The 24,999-nt window shown below is 31.7% G+C and overlaps 1 protein-coding gene across 1 annotated transcript in view; it reads right to left on the bottom strand.

Annotated features, from left to right (window-relative positions):
* The window catches only part of Triqk (triple QxxK/R motif containing), an 80,603-nt gene that overhangs the window by 37,874 nt on the left and 17,730 nt on the right, over positions 1–24,999 (bottom strand). The window contains exon 3 of the mRNA XM_026383638.2: positions 2,920–3,001. Coding sequence (XP_026239423.1) covers positions 2,920–2,980 — 61 coding nt within the window. The 5' untranslated portion in view covers positions 2,981–3,001. The remainder of the gene's footprint in view (positions 1–2,919; positions 3,002–24,999) is intronic.

Genomic DNA, 24,999 nt, shown 5'->3' with positions numbered 1-24,999 from the left:
ATAAAAATTCTCTACAAATTAAACATAGAAAAAATGTATCTCAACACAATAAAGGCCATATATGACAAACCAATAGTCAACATCATATTCAATGATGAAAAAACTGAAACTTTTCCTCTAACATCTTAAACAAAGCCAGGATGCCCACTCTTACCACTTCCATTCAACACATTATTATCTAGAGCAATTAGGCAAGGCAAAGAAATCAAAGGCATTCAAATTGGAAACAGTAAAAATGTCTCTGCAAGTAGTATGATCTTTTATATGGAACCCCTGAAGACTCTACAAAAACACTGTTAGAACTGGTAAATGAATTCAGCAAAGTGGCAGGACATAAACTCAACATAAATAAAATTAGTTGAAGTTGCATTTCTATACATTGACAATGAACTTTCTGGAACAGAAATTTAGGAAACAATCTCATTTTAATAGCATCAAAAAGAAGAAAATACACAGCAGCAACAGACTTGCATACTGAAAAATCATAAAAGGGTGATGAAAGAAATTAGAGCAAGTGCAATTAAAGGAAAGATACTTCATGTTCAGGTATTGTAAGAATTAATACTGTTGACATGTCCATGCTACCTACAGATTGAATGCAATATCCATCAAAACTTCAATGTTATTTCTTACAGAAATAGGAAAAAAACAATTCTGAAATTCATATACAACCACTAAAGATTCTGAATAGCCAAAGCAATTTTGAGCAAGAAGAAAGCTGGAGACATCACACTTCCTGATTCCAAACATCTATTTCAAAGCCACTCTAATCAGAACAGTATGACACTAACATAAAATCAGATATATAGATCAATTGAACAGTCTTATATAAGTATGGACCAGTGATCTTTGGCAAGAGTGCCAAGACTGACCAATAGGAAAAAAAATAGTTTCTTCAGTAAGTGATGCTGCTTAAATGAAATATCAACTTACAAAATAAGGAAGCTAGTTTCTAATCTTACACCACACACAAAACCAAGTCAAACAGATTAAATATTGAAAGTGCAAACTGAGTTAAAAATAGATAAGCAAAACTAATTTAAACTTAAAAGTTTCTGCGGAGGATAGAAAACAATGAACACAATGAAAAAGCAACCTATGGCATGGTAGAAAAAATATGTGGAAAGCCTATATTTGAGAAAGAGTTAATGCAAAAATATGTAAGTAACCCACACAACCCAATAGTGAAAAAACCTGACTTAAAAATGGGCAAAGAATCAGAACAGACCTTTTTCTAAAGACAGGAAAATGGCCAACAGGTTCATGAAAATGTACTCAATTACCCTCGTTATCAGGGGAATGCAGATAAAACAAAAGTGAGGTATAGTCCTACTCCTACTAAGATGGATATAATAAAAAAGTATTTTAAAAACTGAAGGTAACATTGATAGTGACAATATGGAGAACAGCAAATACTGTACCATTGGTGGGGCCATTATAGTGATTCCTCAAAAAATTAAAAGTAAAACCAATTCCTCTTCTAACTATATACTCAAAAGAAAGGAAATCAGCACTTTGTTGAGATATTTCCTCTTCCATGTTCAATGCAGCATTATTAACAATAGCTAAGATAAGGAAACAACCTCACTGTCGGTTGACAAATTGCAAGATAGAAATTGGGGTGTGTGTACATAAATATATATATTTATATATATATGCCTATACGCACATATACACACACACATAAACATACATACATAAAATGAAATGAAATGTCATTCAGCCTTAAAAAAATGATCTCTTGCCACTTGCAATAACATGGATAAACCCAAAAGGCATTATGGTAAGTGAAATAAGTCAGACACAGAAATAAAAATGCTTCATGATATCTTGTATTTGGAATCCTGAAAGGAAAACAAAAGGCAAATACATAGAGAAAGAGGGGTGCTTACTAGAGGTAAGGGAGGGGGCAATAGGTACACATAGGTCAAAGGGCACAAAGTTATAATTACATATGATGAATAAATCTAGGGATTTAATGTACAACAGGGGGACCATAATTAATAAGGTACATAACCGAAAATTGCTAAGAGTAGACTTTTGGTGCTCTGAGGACACACAAAAAAGATAACTATGTAAAATGATGACTTTTAATTGGATTGATTATAGTAATTATTGTTATATATGTGTATATCTATGTATGTGTATATATTTATGTAAGTATGTGTATATATACATATGTGTGTGTGTGTATATATATATATATATCACTTTTCTAAACCTGTATATTGTTGAAAACAATACAAAAAATTCTTAATTGGCTGTATGTATGCCAGATTATTATTATTTTACTTTATTATTATTCTACTTTTTCTGCATGTCTTTTCTTTTACAGATTTTGTTTTAAAATTTTCAAAAATTTATGGCATGTACATCTGTGTCATATTTATGAACTAAATATATATACCCTATGTTTTGGTATAAATTATTTTTAATTATTTTCTGACTTCTCCTGGTAATTCTTTATTTATTCTTCAGTTACTAAAAGACATATTTTTATTAACGTATTACATTTTTATTTCCAAAAGAATGAGAGTTAGCAGGGATGAAAGGGTACACAAAAGGAGTGCACTGTGGGTGGGGAGGAAAAGTTAAATTTTTTCTTCTGATTTCCAATTTTCTACACTTTCCCAGAGGAATATGTTGAATATTGCTTCTTTAAAATAGGAGGGTCTTTCCTTGAGATCTAGTATGTAACTAATATTGTATAAACACGCATGTATGATAAGTACATAAAGTATGTATTTTTATGGCAAGCTTGGCTAAATATAGTTTTTGCTCTTAAAATCTCTAAGTTTTTCTTTGTACATTTCTATGTATCATATGTATTACAAAAAAAATATGTCTTAATATCATGCATAATTGCTTTTCTCTTTATCTTAACTCACAGGAGTGTATCAAAGGGAATTCAGTGCTTACCAATTTGCTTTCTGTACTGATCAACAGGAAGTTTTATAGTGGAAGCATCTTTTCTACCCATCTTTGATCTCCAAAATGCCTGCTGAAAAGAAAGAAAACAATTATAATGAAATCCTTAAAAAGACTATCTACAAACTTCAGGAATAATTTATTCCTTAAAATTCATCTTTAAAGCAATGGGTAAAAATGACTTTGACTTATTTCCATTAGATATCCATAAAGAACACAAAATTCTTTCAAATAAATTATCAAGGATACAATTGCTGGTAATTAAATTTTCCAATTATTTGTTCTTGGAAACATTTATTTTATCAAGAAATATCAATGCTCAATTAAACCACACTGTTAGATACTATTATCTGTAAATGTGAAAATCACATAGTATTTATTCAAATGGGCTGGGGCTACATGCTTGCTCTTGGTCACATGTTTTGTACAATTACCTACTGCATTGCACAAGATAAGAAGGCAAAAGTTTGAATTTCAGGAAATTTGTATTCTGTTTGTAGACAAAATGGATGACTTAGGTTCTAGTGGTGTCCATCTTAATGTAAACAATAAGGATACTACCATTTATTTATATTTTGTATACTATATATACTGTTTCATTAATCCTCAATATTATCTTTCAAATCCTACTATTTCTGTTTAATTTATTATATTTAAATAAAGATTATAATCTGCTCACCAAATGTGTATTCCAATTTCTTGCTTGCACAATTAGACAATATTTCTTAGCCTAAATTCAAGTATAAAATTGAGTTTTTCCTAAAAAAAATTTGAATGGAAATGATATGCATCACTTTCAAACTTTAGCATGAAAATCTCTCAAGCATAATTCTGCATCCTTTTTCCCCTTCTAATAGGCTCAAGTGGAAATGAACTCCAGATATCTCCAAGTTATATTTGTAGAAACAGAAATTTGGTCAGACTGAGTGGGAATGGAGAAGAGTATTCTCATGAATTTCTCTATCACTTGTAGTAGTAGTAAGCTTTTTACTGCTATGATCAAAATACCTGACAAGAACAACTCAGAGTAAGAAAATTTACTTGGGCTCATAGTTTCAAAGGTTCAGTTCATAGTCAGTTGATTCCATTGCTCTGGGCCTGAGATAAGGCTGATCATCATGGTGGAAGGGGATGGTGGAGACATAGCAGCTGGGAAGCAGAGAGAATGCAAAGAGTCAGGGACAAAATATAATCCCCAAGGGCACACCCCCTCCCACCTATTTCCTCCAGCCATATTGTAACTGCCTACAGTGCCCACCCAGAAATAAATTCAAATTATTAACACATCAAATGTATTAACCCACTGGTTGGGTTACAGCTCTTATTAATCTAATCAATTTACTTTCAATCATCTCTGCATTGCCATATGAACTTTTCTGGGGTCATCTCACATCCAAATCATAATACCACCCTATTATCCCACTTATGAGAAAGGAACAAAATTCAATTGTAATTGAGTTCTTATACATCTGTGGGTTTTATTCATTACAGATATAAGTTTTGCTAAAATAATATCAACATTGGTGCAAGAGAAGTTGTTCTTCACTGCATTTAGTTAAGGTGCTATAAGGAGAAGATAAAGTGAGGCAAGAACTGCTCAGCTCACAAACAAAAATATTAAGAAATAGAAAGTCCAGTAAATTGGGGACTAATGAGATGGTAATGCTAATTGCTAAAAACAAAACAGCAAGAAATAAAACTGAAAAAGACTTTGAAAAATAAAAAACATATTAAAATTTCTCAGCTCAAAACAGAAAGAGAAGGGGTGACAGACAGACAGAAACAAAGATTAAGGATGTTACTGTCTAAACTGAGCCTATTCAAATTACTTACAAGTAGACTTCTTGGGTAAAAACAGAGAATCACAGGATAGAAACAAAGCATAGAAACAAAGCTTAGGTTGAGAATTATATGTATAAAAGAAATTAGCATACAATTATTGGTACAAGGAGCTCACTAAAAATGGTAAGAAGCTTTGCAATATTTGAGGGAACTACATTTATCAAGAAAGCAAAAACTTCATTTAAAAAGGTCTAAAAGTAAAAACCAATGCTTGGGTCTTTATATTTAAAACAGAATTATAAAGAAGAAAAATGAAGGAGTTCCTCTGAAAGGATCATAATTGGGGTCTAAGCAAGAATCTTCTTTTGGTGAGGCTGGAAAAGGGTGAGTAAATTTCATGGTCTATAAACCTCAAGTAACCACATCCTAACTTGAGAAGACTGTGCATTATTAGCTTTAGATTCTTGGTTTTGAACTGGATGCAGTAAGTTATAAACTCTATCAAGTTTTCTCTTACTGAGGAGGCAGGGAAAAGGACGTACATGGCTATTTTAGGGCCAGAAAGGTCAAATATCATAAAAATTTTTGGTTGCTCACAAAAATACATGCTTTTCTTTTTTTTTCCAGGCATATTTGGCTACACTTGCCAGCTTCCTCTCACTAGTTGTGGGCACATCACTGATTTCAGCCAATAGAATGTGAATAAATTGCTTCCTACTTCCAGAACTGACATAAATTTTTTTCATGTATACTAATTTATCTGGTTGAGATGAGAATGGATTAAGAAATGACATAATGAGGATGGAGACTCTGTGACAGCCTGGATTTGGAATGAGTGCATGGAGGAAAGCTCTCCAACCAACTTATTTTTCACTTTCATACTTTTTTGAGAACAAGAAATAAACTTGCAGCATTTGAGCCACTATACATTTCTTACATCTACTTGTTAAAGCAGTTGGTATTACTTCAACTAAAACAAACAGGTAGAGATCTCTCCATATAAATGGATGCAATTATCAAATTGCAAGTATTTTAATAAGCATTATTAAGGTTCTAAAACACCAAGTGCATTTGAAATCTGTTCAGATCAAACTGTATTTTATGTGTGTGTGTGTGTGTGTGTATTTATATTCTCACAGAGATAGCTAAAATGATTCCATATAACACAGTAAAAGGCATCTCTAATTTAATAATTTCTATTTACATGGAAGAAAATTATTAAATTCACCTAAAACCTATCTTTCTAATCATAATAATATTCAGATTTATAGTATTAAAGCAATATCTGGGAATATAAATATATTAAAAAATTACAGAAAAAAATTAAGACTTCCACTCTAATAAACCATTTAATTTTTCACGTAAGATAACAGATTTCTTAAATTTTATAAATAAAACCAAGGTATCTCTAATCCTATAGTTACTTGTTATAATTCAAAACATTCAAAATAATTGTCAAGACAAGCACCATAAATAATGTTCATAGATATATTATAATTTATTCATATAGAAAATCCATTTGCATAGTGATTTTGCATTTATTAATTGTGAGTTGTTATTTTTATCTTAATTGTGTGAGCTATAAAGGATATCACTCAATTTATGAGAGAAGTTAATTTATACAAATAAATACACAAGATAATATCCCTTTTTCAGTATAGTTTTGTTTTTTATCCTTATGGAATATGTGTAAAAAGAAAAAAAAAAAGAAAATCGGGTTACTAAAAGCTATCTGCCAAGATGGCTACTCTGAATTTCCTTCCTGATCATTTAAACCAACATCCCAGGAAGAGTTAACAATTTAGTGGCCAGTATTTTATTCATTCATTGCCTGTAGTAAATAAAAAGTAAGGGGTCAATTGAGAATATCTCTTCACTAAAGGAAACTGAATTTCACTAATTTGTAAATGTGCTCTGTATGACAAAAATAGCAAAGTATTTAAATTTTTATCAGGGCCTGTGCTCTATAAACAGACACATTTTATAGGTATAATAGTCTCTGAATATAAAAACTTTAAAACAATTTCCACCAAGGAAATATATTATCAATTGATTTTCAATTTTTATTCTTAATTATTTAAAGATTGTTAATAATCAAAAATTTAAAACTTTTAACTTTTACTATTGTTTCTGAAATTATATCCAATTATTTATATAAGCAAAATCATTTCACCAAATTATAAAACAAAAAACATCTATAGAATGCACACTTTAAAAAACTTACATTTAGTTAGTTGTAACAAACACAAGAAAGTGAAAAATATTTTAGTTTACTAATAAACACATTGAGGCTATTTTAAATTACCTCAATAAAGAGATACCCATTCATCTGTATGGTTCAAACTGTCAATGCCTCATATATCTAGAACCTCTAAAATGTCCTGACTTTTCTTTGTTCTTCAAAGTCTTGCAGTAATCATCATTCATTTCTATTGCTTTGATGGTTAGATAGAAAACTCCCAAGAAATCCAGGGAGACATTAGCAATTTCTAATAAGACAGCTATTTGCATACAAGATCAGCCACAATTTAAAATGTGTTGTGATAGATGCGGAAAGGGAATAACAGATTTATATTAGCATGTACAATACCAAGATTGTTTTCACAATTTAATTCCTTAGAGATTATGTCTCATCACTTCCTTTTATAAAGAACACTACATTCCCTGAGGAGATAACTTGCTCTGAGGCCCAGCTAAACTAAAATATGGATTAATAAGATAGTATTTATTATTTATGAATTTTGCTGTAGGAATTATTTCAGATTAAATCATCAGAGAAGTTTTTAACATTCTTGAAATTTGATAACACATACTTAAGGAAGAAAGAATGCTAATTTTATTTAATGCCTAAATTGTATATTAAAATAATTCATCATTAATTTTTTCATTAATTAAAACTTTACACTCTAGAACTTTTAAGATTTAAGATATCTTTGTTCTTAATATGCTTTCTTAACCTGAATTTAACATAACAATTTTGCCACATGTAATTTTCAGCAAAATATGTGACCTTTTAAAACAAACAAATGTATTATTATATTCAATCACATTCCATCCAAGTCATTTTATTGCTCATTTATACCTTTTTTATGAAATCCAGAAAGAACAAGTAAAGAAATAAGAAACCCAAAGCCTTCACATATGTCTCTGCTTCCAGAAAAAGCATTAAATCCAGACTGTGACATTTAAATATATATCAAAACACAGGTTATTAAAAGATTCAACCCATGACCATGGAAAAAATAATTATCTCAGTTTTTAAAGCTAAGAGAAGAACCCTTACCTAAGAAAATCCTCAGTTTAAGCATGAAATTATAATTATGTAGAAATATTTTATATGGCTGGATCAAAATTGAGAATCAGTCATGAAAATACAACCACATGCTAGCTGCTAGGACATAGTGTTGAAGAAAGAAGATATTTATTCCTGATCGAATGACCCTGTTTCCAAAGTATTCAAACTTGAAAATTGTTCATGATGACATATTTCTTAAAGAAAAAAAAAACTAACATAAAGATCCATTAATGATCTGAGTTTGTCATTTGTTCCCTACTCATGTTCTGTACACTATCAATTTCAGCTTTTAGTTCCATGAAGAAAGTCATGAACATTTTCATGGATTTACTCAGGCTCTGTATTCTGCTTTAAATGTCCTTTCAATACATCACCACAAGTGGAAACTATATTTTAATAATGCACACCAGTATCATCTCCAATGAGTAATCACTTACACCTAGCCTGATAGGCATCATACATGATTTAGGTCTCCAGAGATTTAAAGAAAAAAAAATGATTTGAAATACTACCAGAATGTGAAATAGACAATGCATGTTATTATAAACATAAAAATTAACATTATATTAAATAATGTTAGTTATCTCAATCCATTATTGGTTGCATTTATTAATATTACTACTAATTGTTAACATTTTAATAAGTAAATAAATATAATAACCATCCCTAGGTATCCATGGAAGATTTATTCTAGGACCTCTCAGAAATTCAAATCCCCAGAAACTTTTATAAAATGGCAAACCCTTTTATAAAATGGCATAGTTTTTACATATAGCCTGTGTATATCCTCCCATGTACTCTAAATCATCTCTAGATTACTTATAAGCCTTTAAACAATCAAAATTTAATACCAATTGTTATAATTTCATGTTAAGAGAATAATGACAAGAAAAATCCTATTTATTTTCAGTAAAAAAACAATTTCTTTTTTTCAAATATTTTCAGTTTGTAGTTGAGGCTATAGAATTGAAAACCTTGGGTATCAAAACCTTATATACAGAAGGTTGATTGTATTGGGACAAGTCATTATTATGAGAAACAAAATTTTGTATAAAACTAGAGAGCTAACAGTCTTTCAAAACTTTTCAAGATCAAATGACCTTTATTTTATATCAGTTTTATTATCAGCTTACTATAATTTTGCCAAATTAATTTCATTTGTAGCAGCACAAAAAATTACCTAAAATTTTGAATGTGAAAAGATTACTTCCAAAACCCTAATAACTTGCCAACATTAATATAAATGTTCATAAAAGTAACTATAGAATAGTTAACTGTGTCAACCTGAAAAGTTATGCTCCAGGAAAAGAATCCTAGTTGCTGGGTTTCAGCCTTCAATCTATGGAATTAAAATTAATGCAGTATTAAAATATAGTTCTAGAATTACTATATTTTCTTATGAAAAACAAAATAAGCAAAACAAAAAACAAAGTAACTCAACCTCTATTGCACACCGTACACAGTTCAAGATAATCAGGACCTAAACAGAAGACCTAAAAAAATAAAATAAATATTAGGGAAAAAGTAGAGATAATTTATAAGACCTGAGAGAGGCAAATATTTCTTAGTTATAATACAAATAGCAAGAAACATAGAATAACATGTGTTACATCAAAATTAATTTTTGTGCATAAAACATACTAGTAAAATATAAATAAGGCAAGTAATAGATAGGAAGTATTCATAATACCTGTATCTGACAAATGAATTTGCATTCAGAATGTATGAGGAATACTCAATAATATTTAGAGATACAGACCAATTTTTAAAAAGGGAGTAATAGGTTTGAATAGTAACTTCACCAAAGATGATATATGAATGACAAGTAAGTGCATTAAAAAGTTAACAGCATTGGTAATCAGCAAAATGCCAATTAAAATTGGAACTGAAGTACCACTGCACACCTCCTAGAATGGTTTAAATACGCTGAGTGAAAGAAGCAAAGGTTTCTTTGGACCCAAATTAAATAGGCACTCATCAGTTTTATTTGTCCTTGTAGCATCACTTGACCAGGGTGATCTCCTCTAAGTAGAAAGGAACTAGGATTGAGGAAGATTTTGCTCTTTTTGTTGTTATGCTTTGTTTTTACTCTTGAGGCTCATTTCTAAATAAAGATGGAAATTTGAGTTGGTTTAAATGATAACTAAAAGGAACAAGTAGAAAATGAAGGGATAAGGGAGAAAAAAGTAAAACTGGACCAAAAGTAAAAAATGATTGAGAATTCCAAGTAGATAGGAAGGGGTAGAATCTAGTACATATTTGATTGAATAATCATATTACACTACCTTTCACTTTAATAGGAAAAAGAGAAACAATGGTTGAAATACATACATACACATACACACACACACACACACACACGCACATACACACACGCAAAAAAAATAGTAATTTTAAGTTTGGTAGCCAAAAGGAGAGAGAGAGTTTTGGTAGCTCTGCTTTATTATGAATTAGGAGGAAAGATTATCTCCTGTGAAAAGGAAAGTAGAAAGTACAGAGATACTGAATTCATGCTGTGGAGGAATACAGAGTTGTCTAAAAAGAAAACAGTTTGAAGGAAAATACTAAGAGATCAAATGGATTTGGTAACCATTAACCTATTGTAGCACTGGACTACAGGACTATAAATGTATTTCTTTATGAGTGCTCAGGTGCCCAGTACAGGCACAGGGAAAAGGTAGTCAGATCAAGCAGAGTTTTAGTTCTTCTAAATGGGCACAACAGATGGGCAGTAAGGTGAAAAAAAAAAAGAGTTTAGGATAGTACAAAAAGTGGGTGAAGTGATGTCCCATGGTGTCTAAAGCTAGAGAAGAAAGTGAGGATAGCGGGGGTTTAGATTTAACCAGAAACTTGATTGGTTTTTGATTCTAAGGTTTAGATGATGTTGAACAACAAAACTCGGGAGTAAAAGATAATTAATATTAACAGTAGAAGAATTACAGGTTATTTGTTGGAGAAGAACTAAAGTTATTAAATAGTGAGTTTGAGGAATTGATCTTATTGAGATAGCACTTGTTTTGGATAGAAAAACATGAAAAACTAAGGAACTGAGAGAAAGGATAATGCACATATTATTACACATGTGAACAGGGAAAACATTGGGTTGGTGGCAGAATTTGGGCTTGGGCACACACACACAAAAATTGTGAATTAAGAAGACTAAGGAGGGATCTGAATGCCCATAGATGCAGATAGGGAGAGGGGGCGGAGGGAGAAACAGTACAGTTAAATGGAATGAACCACAAAGGAGCTGGGTGTTTCAACTTGCCTTGCTTGTTTGTTTGTTTGTTTTTAAATTCAGAAAAGTAAATGATCTAGAGACAGCAATATAGAAATATGATAACAATCAAACTCTTAACTCACAGGTATGCAGAAATTTAAAGAAAGAATAGTCTCTGTTTTAGAATGCTTCAAGAAAGTGGTGTCTATAAGAAGAATCAAGTTTAATGTCACAAAGTAAAAGTAATACTCAATGAAGTGCTCAATGACAGAGTGTTCAGGTGGTATATAAAAAATATAAGGAGAAAAGAGAATAGCAGGAGAGTGGTTCATGAAAAGAACCACAGTATAATGCAGGGCATAAGCATTCACAGAACAGGAATGTATAGAAACGTGGACTATATTTATCCCAAAACGATACTGAATGCTCCAGTCTCTCAGGAGTCAATTGCAGCCTGGGGAAATACCAGTCAATCTAGGAAGGGTTGGCAAGCTGAAATTCAGCACTGGTACACTTACAATATCAGGGCAATTCAAGGATGTAAGTCAGCATTTGTAAAAATGTGGCCATCATTCCCAGTCTAAGAGATGTCTGGAATGTTCATTAAAATGCATGCTCCTGGGCCCCATCACAGTTCTGAATCAGAATCTCAAGGGCTAAGGCTCATAGATCTCAAATTTTCCTTGGCTTTTAGACTTCCCAGGTGATTATTATGACCATTAAAGATTAAGAACCACTGCTTTTCTTTATAACAAGCTCACAGGTAATTTTTTGCATGCTGTAATTTGCAAAGTCTTGTTGGAAGCAGATGTGAGTTTGAGCAGGGCCTGTGGGATCCTTTATCCTCTTTGTTGCATGGTAAGGTCTGGCTGGGGCAGCATGACTAAACTGTGGTAGTTTCTCATGATTTTCTTTTTAAATTTTTTTTATTAAATAAGCTTCTTCTGAATGCAACAGTCATCAAAAAGTTTTGTATGATAACTGAATCAGATTCTATTTAATAAGATTAGAAAGACTGAAAATTTTGAAGATAATTAATAGAACAGGGGAAAAAATTGCTAAAATCCAAAGGCAAATCCACTAAGGAAGATATGTAGCAAATATAAAGTAGTAATATTTGGTGTTTGACTTTTTCAGAATTTAGAAGCAGCCTCGATGGGGCCATGAGTCAGACAAAAAACTGAGAGACAATAACAGTGCTTTTTAACTATATATAGTATAATTAATCAAAAGGTCCAAGACCTTACCATTTAGAAATAGTAAGACTGGGGAGGGATCAAGGAGGCAGCATGTTCAACAAGGGGATCAACTCCCTGGCAGCAAGATAATGTATGTATAGGGTATGTGGTGAGGTTGGGAGTGAGGGAGTATTAGAAATATAACTGATAAAATGTTTATAATTGCTATAAGAAAACAATGTGCTTGTTTTTCCCAAAACCTAACAGAATTAGTTGATCCAAACATAATTATATCACAAATTCCTTGGGCCCCACCAAAAAATAACCCACAAATATTTTACTTACTTTCATTTTAATGCCTTTTTAATGCACAGATTGTTGTGGCATCTGGACACATGACACACTAGAAAACAACACATTAAATTTATACTGCCCAGAATAGACAAAAAGCTGCCTTGTGTGTACCATCAACAACACTCATTACTGGAGGAGGGGGTGCCACATTAGCTGAGTCCTTTGGGATTACTTTTTTAAATTCTGAACTTTATACAAATATAAAAGGGATAGTTACTTCAAATCTGAGAAGCCACATAAAGGAGAGAATTTCTAGTGAGTAATCATTTCCAACACAGGAAAATGATTGTTAAAATCACCAAGTGTTTTATTTCAGCAAAACAGGAAGTGCACTTTAGTTAATTTCCTGTATATTTGCAAAAGGAGATCGGTTAGTTAAGCTAGGACTGGTCTATGAGATACCTATTATGAACTTGTAGGCATCAAATTAAAAGGTCATTAGTCACACAAATTACATTATTCTCTAAATAAAGGTTATTTTTATGAAAGTTATTCTTTCAAAAGAGTTTCTAAAGGTTACAATTAAATAGTATCAAATTAAAAAATGCAGACTCTGTTTTTATTATTACAAAGTATGGTGAAGACATAAAAAAAATGTAAAAAACAGACTTCTACAGTTCTGGCATAAAACCAATAAGGTGGGCAGCTTCACTCAAGAGCCTGATTAGTCAAGAGGAATGAGAAGAAAGAAGTGAATGTTTGGCTTTAGGGATTACACAGTTGAGAAAGGACAGTTTCATATCCATTTTGAATATTAACTAACCTACTTTCAGTCTTCTTTTGCTTATGAGACAAAAAATAACTGAAAACATTACGAATAAAGGTCTCAAACCTCGAGTTTTCAATGTGCATAATCTCTTTAAACTGGTTTGTTTTAAGAGAGGTCTAGGAGATCCAGAGTTGCTTCAGCTTTCATATAGATAATATAATCCATACTTCTTCCAACTGGTACCAAAAACTGGTGACTAAAGGATGAAGAAAAGTGATAGATACACTGTAGATGTAAACATCTCAAATGGCAACTACTTTTTAAGTTTCCAATAATTTTTTTTCTGAAGATTTATTAGTAAAAATACATTTGTATCTGTATAGCCCAAATGTTAGATGAATATGATTAGGAATTTCTGAAGCATGTGTGTTCAGTGTAGATGAAATGTTCTGATATACTCCAAATATGATAATATGTTAATAAAGTCTATTGAAAATCCTCTGAGTCTGTATAGGTGCCTTGTCAGTCTCAAAGAGTAGGCTTGAATATGCCACATTTCCCAGTGTTATTTGTCCACATTTATTAAAAAGCTGATTTAGAATTATAAAGGAAGGGAATAGCTTTTGGTTAATGAATAAAAGATATCAATAACTGGCTGCAACACAGACTTATTTATTACTTCCCCAGATTCGCATGATCCTATTAACAGAAGCTTATAACAGGATGGCTATATAATTTATCATCCAAACCAGGACCCTTTTGTGAAAGCAAGGGACCCCACTACCCAAAGTCAAATGTGTAAACTAGGACAGCTGGAATATATCCTTGCCACAACTATGAAACACAAGGACAATTTATAATATACCACAGTTCAACTAGTAAGGTATTGCAATAAAAGGGAAGGAAGGCAAATCTTCTTTACCAATACTTATGTTTCTGGAAACATTCATATTTTAGAAATTTCCTGCAGCAAATATGATAATATAAGAGAAAGTTGTGCTATGAGAAAACAATGTCATTATTTACAAAATTACTCTGAGGCATGTGGCACCACCGAGTACTTAGTCCTAAAATATTAAGTTGTTGGTTTCCAAGGTAACACTTTTCCTGATTCTGCTCTCCATTTAGATTTTTTTCTTGGCCTCCTTTATAAGCACTCTACCTCTGCCTGTGAAACTGATAATTGATGTTCCCGAAGTTCACCTGTTCCATATAATATGCCCTCCTCTGGTGCCTTATTCTTTCAAATATACACTAAGGTCTTGTCTCCCTAGCCCTGACTACTTCTATCATACGTTCAGAATCATTCTGACTGAGAATGATCAACCTAATTTTCTCATTTATCCTTTGTCTAACTTTTCCCCCCTGCTTTCTCCCTCAATTTTTGGTTTCCACTCAACTCACAAATACATCACAGTAATATCACAAATACAGTATTGTTTTTATTGCATGATGTCCTCAATTGGTGATGCCAACTTTGATTACTTCACTAGGGTAGTTTCTACACAATTTCTCCACTGTGAATTTAAGCTTTTTCCTTAGTAATCAATGTGTTTATAAAAAGCTTTATATCTTGTTCTTTATAAAATTTTGCAACTATTAGTTTACCATCTATTGATGTTTCTTGAATTATTGAAACTCTGACAGTTACCAAATAATTATTTTCCAATTTCATCATTCCTACCACATTTATTGGTTGGTGTTGTACTATGTACAAGAGTATTTGCTTCTCCCTATTTACTCATTTGTGTTTATAGCACTATACAATCATAGATCACTTTTTTATCAATGAGTTAGATTTCATCTGTATCATTTGTTTATTTTAATGCCCAAATTGCTTTGGTATTGGCCAATAGGATGTCCTTCAAGGTGGTTTGTATCCTTTTGACATATCACCATAATTTTTTAAAAAATATTTATTTATTTGTGTGTTTTTTTAGTTTTAGGTGGACTCATTATTTTGTTTTTATGTGGTGTTGAGGATCAAACCTAGTGCCTCATGCATGCTAGGCGAGCACTCTACCACTGAGTCACAACCCCAGCTCTATTAGGTCATAAGCATGTTCCTGTACATATTACAAGTCAATTAGGTTTTTTTCTTAAAAAAGGAAAATGTTTAGAGTAAATTTAAATTACAAAAGACTAAAGAGAAATGAAGTAAATAGAAAACCCCTATCTCTTACCATGCACGAAACTCAACTCAAAGTGGATCAAGGTCCTAAGAATTAACCCAGAGACACTGTACCTAATAGAAGAAAAAGTAGGGGCTGGGGATGTGGCTCAAGCGGTAGCGCGCTCGCCTGGCATAAGTGCGGCCCGGGTTCGACCCTCAGCACCACATACAAAGATGGTGTATCCGCCGAAAACTGAAAAGTAAATATTGAAATTCTCTCTCTCTTTAAAAAAAAAAGAAGAAGAAAAAGTAGGCCCAAATCTCCAACATGTCAGATTAGGACCTGAATTCCTTAATAAGAGTCCTATAGTGGAACAATTAAAATCAAGAGTCAATAAATGGGTAAATTCCAACTAAAAAGGCTTCTTCTCAGAAAAAAAAATCAGTGAGGTGAATAAAGTGCCTACATTTTGGGAACAAATTGTTACCATGTTACCACATGCATATCAGACAGAGCACTAATCTCTAGGATATATAAAGAACTCATAAATCTTAACACCAAAAGAACAAATAACCCAATAAATAAATGGGCCAAGGAACTAAACAGCCAATTCTCAGAAGGTGATATATAATTAATCAACAAACATATGAAAAAATGTTCAACATCTCTAGCGATCAGAGAAATGCAAATCAAAACTACTCTAAGATTTCATCTAACTCCAGACAGAATGGCAGCTATTAAGAATATAAAAATTGGCAAGAATGTGGGGGGAAAAGGCACACTCGTACACTGCTGGTGGGACTACAAATTGGTGCAGCCAATCTAGAAAGCAGTATGGAGATTCCTTGGAAAACTGGAACTGAAACCACCATTTGACCCAACTATCCCACTCCTCGGTCTATACCCAAAGGACTCAAAAACAGCCAACTACATGGACTCAGCCATATCAATGTTTATAGCAATACAATTCACAATAGCTAAACTGCAGAACCAACCTAGATGCCCTTCAATAGATGAATGGATAAAGAAACTGTGATATATATATATATATAGTATTCCATTGTGTGTGTGTGTCCACACACACACACACACACACACACAACACACATACACAATAGAATAATATTCAGCATTAAAAGAGAATAAAATCATGGCATTTGCCTCTAGATAGGGCAAAGGGGAGGGAGGGGATGTGAGGGGGCATGAAGGTAGAAAAGAAGGTAGAATGAGATGGACATCATTACCCTAATTTCATGTATGAAGACATGAATGGTGTGACTCTATGTTGTGTACAACCAGAGATATGAAAATAATGTGTTCCATATATGTGTAATATGAATTGAAATGCATTCTGCTATCATATATAACAAATTAGAATAAATTTTTAAAAATAATGACATAGTACTAACTCTCATCAAGACAGAATAAGAAAAATATACAAACAATATTAGGAATGAAAAAGATAACAGGACTAAATATTCTGCAGAGATTATCCAACAGGAGGATTCCATGAAAAACTATTAGTTTCAATAAATTTGAAAATTAAAATACATATTTCCTGTTGCTATTGTTTTAAATAATAAAAGCTTATAAACTTTACATGGATGTTGAGTTTTTGTTTTTACATAAATTTGTCATAGATTTTTGCAATAGCAAGAAAATGTGAGACACTCTGAATGTTCAGAAACTTCTTTCATTTCTCTTTTCAGAGAACCTGCTACTCTGCTCTGGATAATCCCACAGTCACTGTGAATTTCTGTCATTCCTCTCTCTCTCTCTCTTAAACTTAACATTTCTTAGAAAACAGATTTATCATTACCAGCACCAAAGTGAAAAGGTTAAGTAACATTTATTCAATCAACCTTGATAATACCCAGCAAATAATAATAATAAAATCTTTCTGTAAGAAGACATATAAATATCTTGAATTCCTAATTGTGAAATTCTTTATTCCACACAGACATTTCAAATTCATAAGTACTTTTTGTCACACCAGTAAGGAATACTACTCTAATTGAATATTCACATTTGAAAAGTAACACATTCATAAGATCAATGCTTTTTAAATAACTCAAGCACTCAACAAAGGATATCCAAAGAAATGATATTTATGTTTCTGATAGTAATTATACCTGATTCATTCTCCCACCATAAAAGAAACTCATAGCTAAATGTTGAAAAGACTCTAAGGACCAAAGAAACTATATTATCTAAAAATTAAACAAACAAATAATGAGTGCTTACTGTGAACCAGATACTGTGAAAATCACATTTATATATGATAAATAACCTTTAAAGAATTTGGCCAGATCTAATCATTACCATCATCCTGTGTTGAACCCAGTTTATGTACTTGCCCAGATTTACTACCTACTGAATTCTCAGTCACTTAGGCAATGCCCTTAGCAAGCAACAGGTACTACCTTCAACTTATCTTCTAAAACCACTGACTGACATAGCGCTCCTTTGTGGGTAAAGGAAGAGGCACAGCTCCAACATCACCTTTACAGTCACAGCAATATCTATACACTGACCCACAGAAGCTTGGTTTTTCCTACCACTTCCATATTCCAATGAAGCCTCACAGCCTACACTGTGGGATCTGACTTCCCCCAACAACTGCCCACAAGGATTAGGAACACAATCTGAAAGAACAGGGATCATATGTGCCATGAGAAGTAGTTTGACCAATGAAAACCAAGAGTTGGGAAGATGTTGGCAGATAAATCTCTTTCCCTACCTTAATTTAACTGATCGATTCTATACAGTTTGTTTGGCAATGCTCCGCATGACTGAGCAAGTGCCTAAGACAGTGTCTGGGTTTTCTTATACATCTGAGGGCTGCTTAGTCATCAACTTTTGTTTTTCTTCCTTCACTGTTTCTCTTTCTTCCATTTCTCCCTCACTCTTTATCTTCCAATGTTTTACCCAACCCTAGGTTGTGCCTCAAAATATGTTATCTGGGGATCCTAGGATAAGAAAATACATTATTGCATTTCTGCTACATTGATTCCTAAATATATGGCAGGATTTTTGTTTGTTTGTTTGTTTGTACTTAGCTGAGATATTCTGTGCTTTCTGAAAATAATTTTGAATGCAGAATGTAGACACAGAATAATTCTCCCTGGGAATTCAGAAAAGGCAAGAAACCTAAAAAGGTAGATTCCTGATGTCTATACTACTCTAAACCCAGATAAAGAGGAAACTATGAGAGTAGCAACAGAGATGTAGAGAATGGAATGTCAAAGTAAATATAAAAATGTTCTGAGTAAAGCAAGAAGGAGCTGTGATCAAGTTTTTTTTTTTTTAAAAAAAGAAAACTGATTTCAGATTACTCATTAAAATTATCATTATATTCATATTGATAGGTAATACTTTTTATCAAATGTGGTAAGCAGAAGTCTAAGATGACTCCCAATGACTCTCACCTTTGCATAATTGCCTCCCCAGCTTGTGTGTGGATGGAATTTGTAACTATGATGATATTCTGTGGTTATGTCACATTGAATGGGAAGACAAGTTTCACATAAATTAAATTTTGGTCTAGAGATCAAAATTAGAGAAATAAGAAAAATTTTAGGTGAAAAAGATTTGATGCAAGAAATTTTCTCCAATGCTGGATGGCACCAATATTGATCAAATCCTCCTTCTGAAAAGCTGACACTTAATCTCTATATTGGGCTCTAAAGAAGGATATTTCCAAAAGAGAGTGATCCATCATCAGCAATTTGTTATTTGCCTCAATAAACAGACTGAAAATAATCACCAATGTTCACATTAAAGAGCTGCAAACAGGAAATTCATAAGAACTTTCTGAATTTAAAAATCCAATGATTTTAATTTAGTTAAATATATTTTATTTCACTTTCTATTATATACTGATACTTTTATATTTATATGGCTAAACACATCATCTCCCTCTTCAGTCATATCATATTTATGTCCTAGCTTTTCCTATCTGACTTATGTTCATTCAGATATGTAAGATGCTGATTGAAGCTTCATTTTTTTTTATTTTCAAAGGATTTAATAACATATATGTGGGATCTCCTTGCTTAATGAGTAGAAAATGAATATAGACAACTCCACATTGTATGGTCCTTAAACACTTGCTCATATAGTTATTCACTGGAAACAAACATAGAGAAGCATAAAGCAGTAACAAAAAACAGGAGTAGAGATGTGCAACATTTTTATTTGTAGTTTTATGCCTTATACAGAATCACTTGCTTTGTTACATGGTAAATGCATAGAATGATAGAATTCTAGGAGTTTTAACTAACTGTGTCATGTCAATTTGTTTCCTCTATTTAAAAAATTCCATGTAACTTTTTTATCCAAATCCACATAAAGAAAACAAAATGGTATTTGTGTAATGGAGTATTCCACTTGTGTGAAAACATCACTTATAAAAAGAAAGAAAGAGGTTATATACCAACTGAGTTCCCATATTCTTCACATTTCACTTCAGTGAGCATCATTGTAAACAATAAAGAAAGGATAAAAGAAGATGCGGAATAGATTGAAGTGACAAAATTTACTGAAAGGACTCATGCACCATTCACTCTGTGACTAATGAGAGAAAAAAAATGAAATTTATTTTGGGAACTAAAGATTGAAACTTAAAACATTTGTTCTTAAAAGAGCAAGAAATCTCTCTGGAGATAATTAAGTTGTTGGCTACTAGTAATGACCGGTTTCATAGATTTCAAGTGCTGCATTTCATGATGTTGAAGTAAATGGTGAAATTGTTGATAGAGAGGCAACAGAAAATTTTAAGTAAAAGTTTTTGCTTCAGAATTTAAAATGAAAAATATGTAAGTCTAACATAGTAACAATTTGCACAATATTTCATATTCAAGAAGATATCACTACATAAATAATGGAGTTCCTTTAATTTGACAAGCATACTATTTGCTACCTTCCCATTAATCAATAGTTAACACATTTATTCACAATGCATTAATTACAAATTCTTTCTTATGGAACACTATATATGTGTTGGTCCTTATACACATATAAATATGTATAAAAATTCTATGCAAATGGAGGCATGGGTGTCCATTCTTTTATATTTACATGTGCCCAAAGAGACAGCTTCATGTATTGTTCATAGTATAGTTATTTTTCAATTAAGTTATAAAATTAAGGGATGTAAAATATATCCAGAGAAATATGGCATCATTTATAATTAAAAAGAGAATCAAAGAGAACAAAATAAAAAGAAAAAATTAAAATAAATGCTATAAATATAGTTATAGGCAAAAAAAACAAGTAAAGATACTCTGAGCAGAGAGGAAAATGCCTAAAATATTAAAATGGAAAATAAGAAAATTCATTTGTTTAATAATATAAGCTAACTCCTCATGAAAATCTACATTTCCTAGAATATTTTGATGATATATAGAAAATAATGAGTAAATTATGTCTTAAGTGTGAAGTACTAAGGAAATAGATCAGTAAAACAAAAAGTAATATCATCACAGCATACAAACAGAAAATTCACATATAGACAGAAAAAAATCACAGTTTACATTGCATTCATATTTAAAATCAAACATCATTTTTTCACATTTTGAAATCCCCCCCAAAATATGGAAAGGAAAACAAGCCAGGACTTTAATATAATATTTTTTTCCAACCTGGAACAGCTGCAAAAAACAAATCTTGTTGGAGATAAGCTTGGTTATAAATATCAACATTCCTTTAAATAAGGGAGTCCAGTTTTCATACCATCTGCCTCTTTCTAAAAGGGAAAAATATGAAAATCATAAACCAGGACATTCCTTTCAAATAAGGCATTTAAAAATGAATGTAGTAAAACGGCTATGAATTATTCTGAGTTCCTGCCTTTAAACTTGTTCTGGGTAGCTCAGATCAAAAAATGGGATTTTGTAAAAGTAAGCAACTCTTAATTTCATGAGTCAATTCCCTAAAGCTAATAATAAGCAAAAAAAAAAAAAGTTGTTTTCCAACTTTTTAATGTAATTAGCCATCATCGTAATCTCTTACTGGACCATATTTCTCCTGAATGTGTCATGCAAACTACGGTTTATTTTTTAACTATATGTGTCATTTTTGTTACCTCTATTTTTCCAAATTCTTTTAGAATCTTGTTCTAAATGCATTCATGCTATCTCTTTCAATATAAAAATCTAGTTACAAACAGAACTATACTTTTCTTTTAATTTAGATTCCATTCTCTGCAAAAACCCTGGCTATGCCTTTTTCAACACCCAGTTCTTTTTATATTCAAGTTGAGTTTGGATTTTATCTTAAAACCTTCTTTCTTCTTTTGCCCTTAATTATTTTTCATTCTTTGTTAATGACCTTGTGATTGAACATTTTAATTTTTCACTCTGCCATATCATTATTATTTCAGGGATGAATTCCATAAACCATATCCATTATTTAACCCTTTAAAGCACTCACAAGAAAGAATTAATGCAAGATGGTTTACCTAACAGAGGGTTTCAAGCAGTAAAACTAGACATGCTTGCATAAGGGAATATATGGTATAGTAATACCAAGATTACTTGAAGAAAAGTAGAAGAAAACACAGAGAAAAATGATATAGTTTATTTTAACAATATGTAAATATTTAGTTAATTCCCTGCATTACATTGGTAGGATTCTGAAAAAGTTACCCAAGGAGCCCCAGTGTAATTCATTCTCATTTTCATATTCATTGTCTCTCTTTTCTTTTATTATATATAAGCCCATATATTGCAAACAAAAAGAACAAAATTAAATCTTTAATCATGAGCTTCTGAAGATATTTTGAGGTGCCAAGACTGTACTTAAATGTGTCCTTCTTTAGAAAAATATATCCTAGGGCCTTTTTAAAATTCAGTTTCATTGTTTTTAAGCCATAGACCACCTAGGTCTGTAATTACAGAAAACAAAGTTCCTTTAAAAATGACAAATGATATTTAATTGCTTTGTTGGAATGCTGCATCTTCAGTGTATAAGGAAGGAGAAAAGAGAGAGATTTCACTATAATAATGGTCAGCATTATTTCATCAAATTAATTATTTAATAAACATTTATAGCACTCAATATTTCATACTTTGCATGATTTGGTGTAGGCACTACCAAATTAATGAACAATCAGATTATCAGTGTTGAAACATAAAAGTTATTTTACTTAGATCTATCAAAACTATGTTTAAAATTATTAAAATAATTTTTCACACTAAACCTAGTCTATTGTTTATTTTCTGACTTCTCTTAACTGGAATGCAGTACCAAAAGAACAGGGATCTTTGCTTTGCATACTAAAGATTCTCAAAAAATAGGGACAATGTCTAGCACAAAGTAGTTACATATTATTAAAGAATATGAGCATAATAAAGTATAGATTAACTCTTCTCTACTTTAACTTGTTTCCTCTGAGTCTCTTACTTTTTTAGTTATTGACCCATGTAAGCTCATTTTACATTTTTAAAATGGGTACAATAAGAACACTTATCTCATGGCTGTATTATAGTGGCTAAATTAAATAAATAAATCAGATAAAGTACTTAACATGATGCTTCTCACACAATAAGTGCTCAGTATTACTAATACCTCTACAATGTGCTGATTCAATAAGTTACTGTTAAGGTTCACAGTGCAAACAGTACTTTAGACTCCCCCTCATAAAACACCCTGACCTTAACCCCATGCTCATTAAAAATCAATAAGCTCCATTATATATAGGTTCTTAAGAATGGTCTCAGAATATACTAAGCCTGTAACAACTTAATTACAGGTAATTGTACAGTTTCTGCTACTGCTAGATCTCCTACCCATCTTTTATCAACAGCTAAGAATCTTCAATAAAAGTATCTTTAGATAACTTACAAGATGCTAAATAACCTTTTATTTGTGATAATAAATGTATATTGTCCTTGCTTATAAATGCTGGAAACTCTGGATTAACATAGTATCACTTACATACTTACAGTATATGTACATAATGGGTACTCAAAAATATTTACTTTCTAAAATTGAATGCTTTAGAACAACAACAACAAAAAAGCACACACACTATTCACTATTTTTTAAACTGGCAGCTTAATCTCTGATTGCGTGAAGTCCAAATTATACTTCTGTTTAAGAAAAGGACCTTCTCAGGTGACCACTTCTGCCAATTCTTCCTTATGTCCTCTTCTTGATGTTAGTATTACTTAGTCTGTAAGTCAATTTTTCTACTATATCTGCCACATGCATTGTGCATGTCAATACATTTTCCTATATTAGAGCAGTAGCCTGACTTTAATTAAACTCATTCTATCATAGAGGTTTGGACCTTTCATCTGCGATAATAAATGTAGCATTTCTGTGTTTATAATAATCCTGGATCTAACATATAATGGCAACAAGAAACCCAATTTTAGAACAAATCTTAAATTATAGTAACAATAATGAGATCTCTTCACACTATTATAATGGACAGAGTCCAGAGCACTGACAACATCAAATGCTGGTTAAGGATGTGGAGCAATGGGAACTCTCACTAATTGCTGGTAGGAATGCAAAACAATATTGCCATTTTGGAAGTTTGGCATTTCTTACAAAAATAATCATATTCTTATAATATGAAGCAGCAATCATAGGCAGAACACAAAAGTTTCCTTCTATATGATACTATAATGGTAGATGCATGTCATTATACATGTGTCCAGAACTATAGAATGTACATTAGCAACAGTTAACCTTAAAGTAAGAAATGGATTTTGGGTGATGCTGTATCAATGCAGATTCATCAGCTGTAACAAATATAAGACTCTAGTAGGAAATGTTGATAATGAACAAATTATGCATGCAATAGGACAGGAGGCATATGGGATATCTCTATACCTTCCTCTCAATTTTTGCTGTGAACTTAAAAGCTGCTCTAAAAAAAAGTTTAGAGCTATCAGAAAAAAAAATTTCCATAATAGTACTGCATAATTATTTAACTAGTTATAAAATTTTCCCACTATTAAGAAATGATTGAGATTTTCTTATCAAGTTAAACAAAATTCTTATCCAGAGGCTATTATATTTCATAAGCCCCCATAATAAAAATCACATGCTCAAAATTCTGTAGAACTATTAAATCTATACATGCTAAGGTATACATTTTCAATCATTGCTGAATTATAAACAATTTAAAGATAAAAACAACTGAGTTTCCCAAAGCAACTTTTGCAGTAAAATATATAGTTTTTAAAAAAAAAAATGCTAAAAATTTCTAGCAATCCCTGTGCCTCAAATCTTCTGTATCTCCCATTTGACTCTAGCCATCCCAATTTGCACAGCTCTGCTCAAATTCCCATCCATATTCATTTTAGTCTGGGCACTTGGGTTCATTTCCTAACTCAGAAAGAAAATACAGGCCATCAGGTAAATCAGTCAATATTCGCGCTTGCTCTAAGTTTCTCACAGACACC

This window comes from Urocitellus parryii, chromosome 7, assembly GCF_045843805.1.
Source record: "Urocitellus parryii isolate mUroPar1 chromosome 7, mUroPar1.hap1, whole genome shotgun sequence".
Taxonomy (NCBI): domain Eukaryota; kingdom Metazoa; phylum Chordata; class Mammalia; order Rodentia; family Sciuridae; genus Urocitellus; species Urocitellus parryii.
The sequence above is the reverse complement of the archived record's forward strand: the minus strand, read 5'-3'. Positions and strand labels throughout refer to the sequence as shown.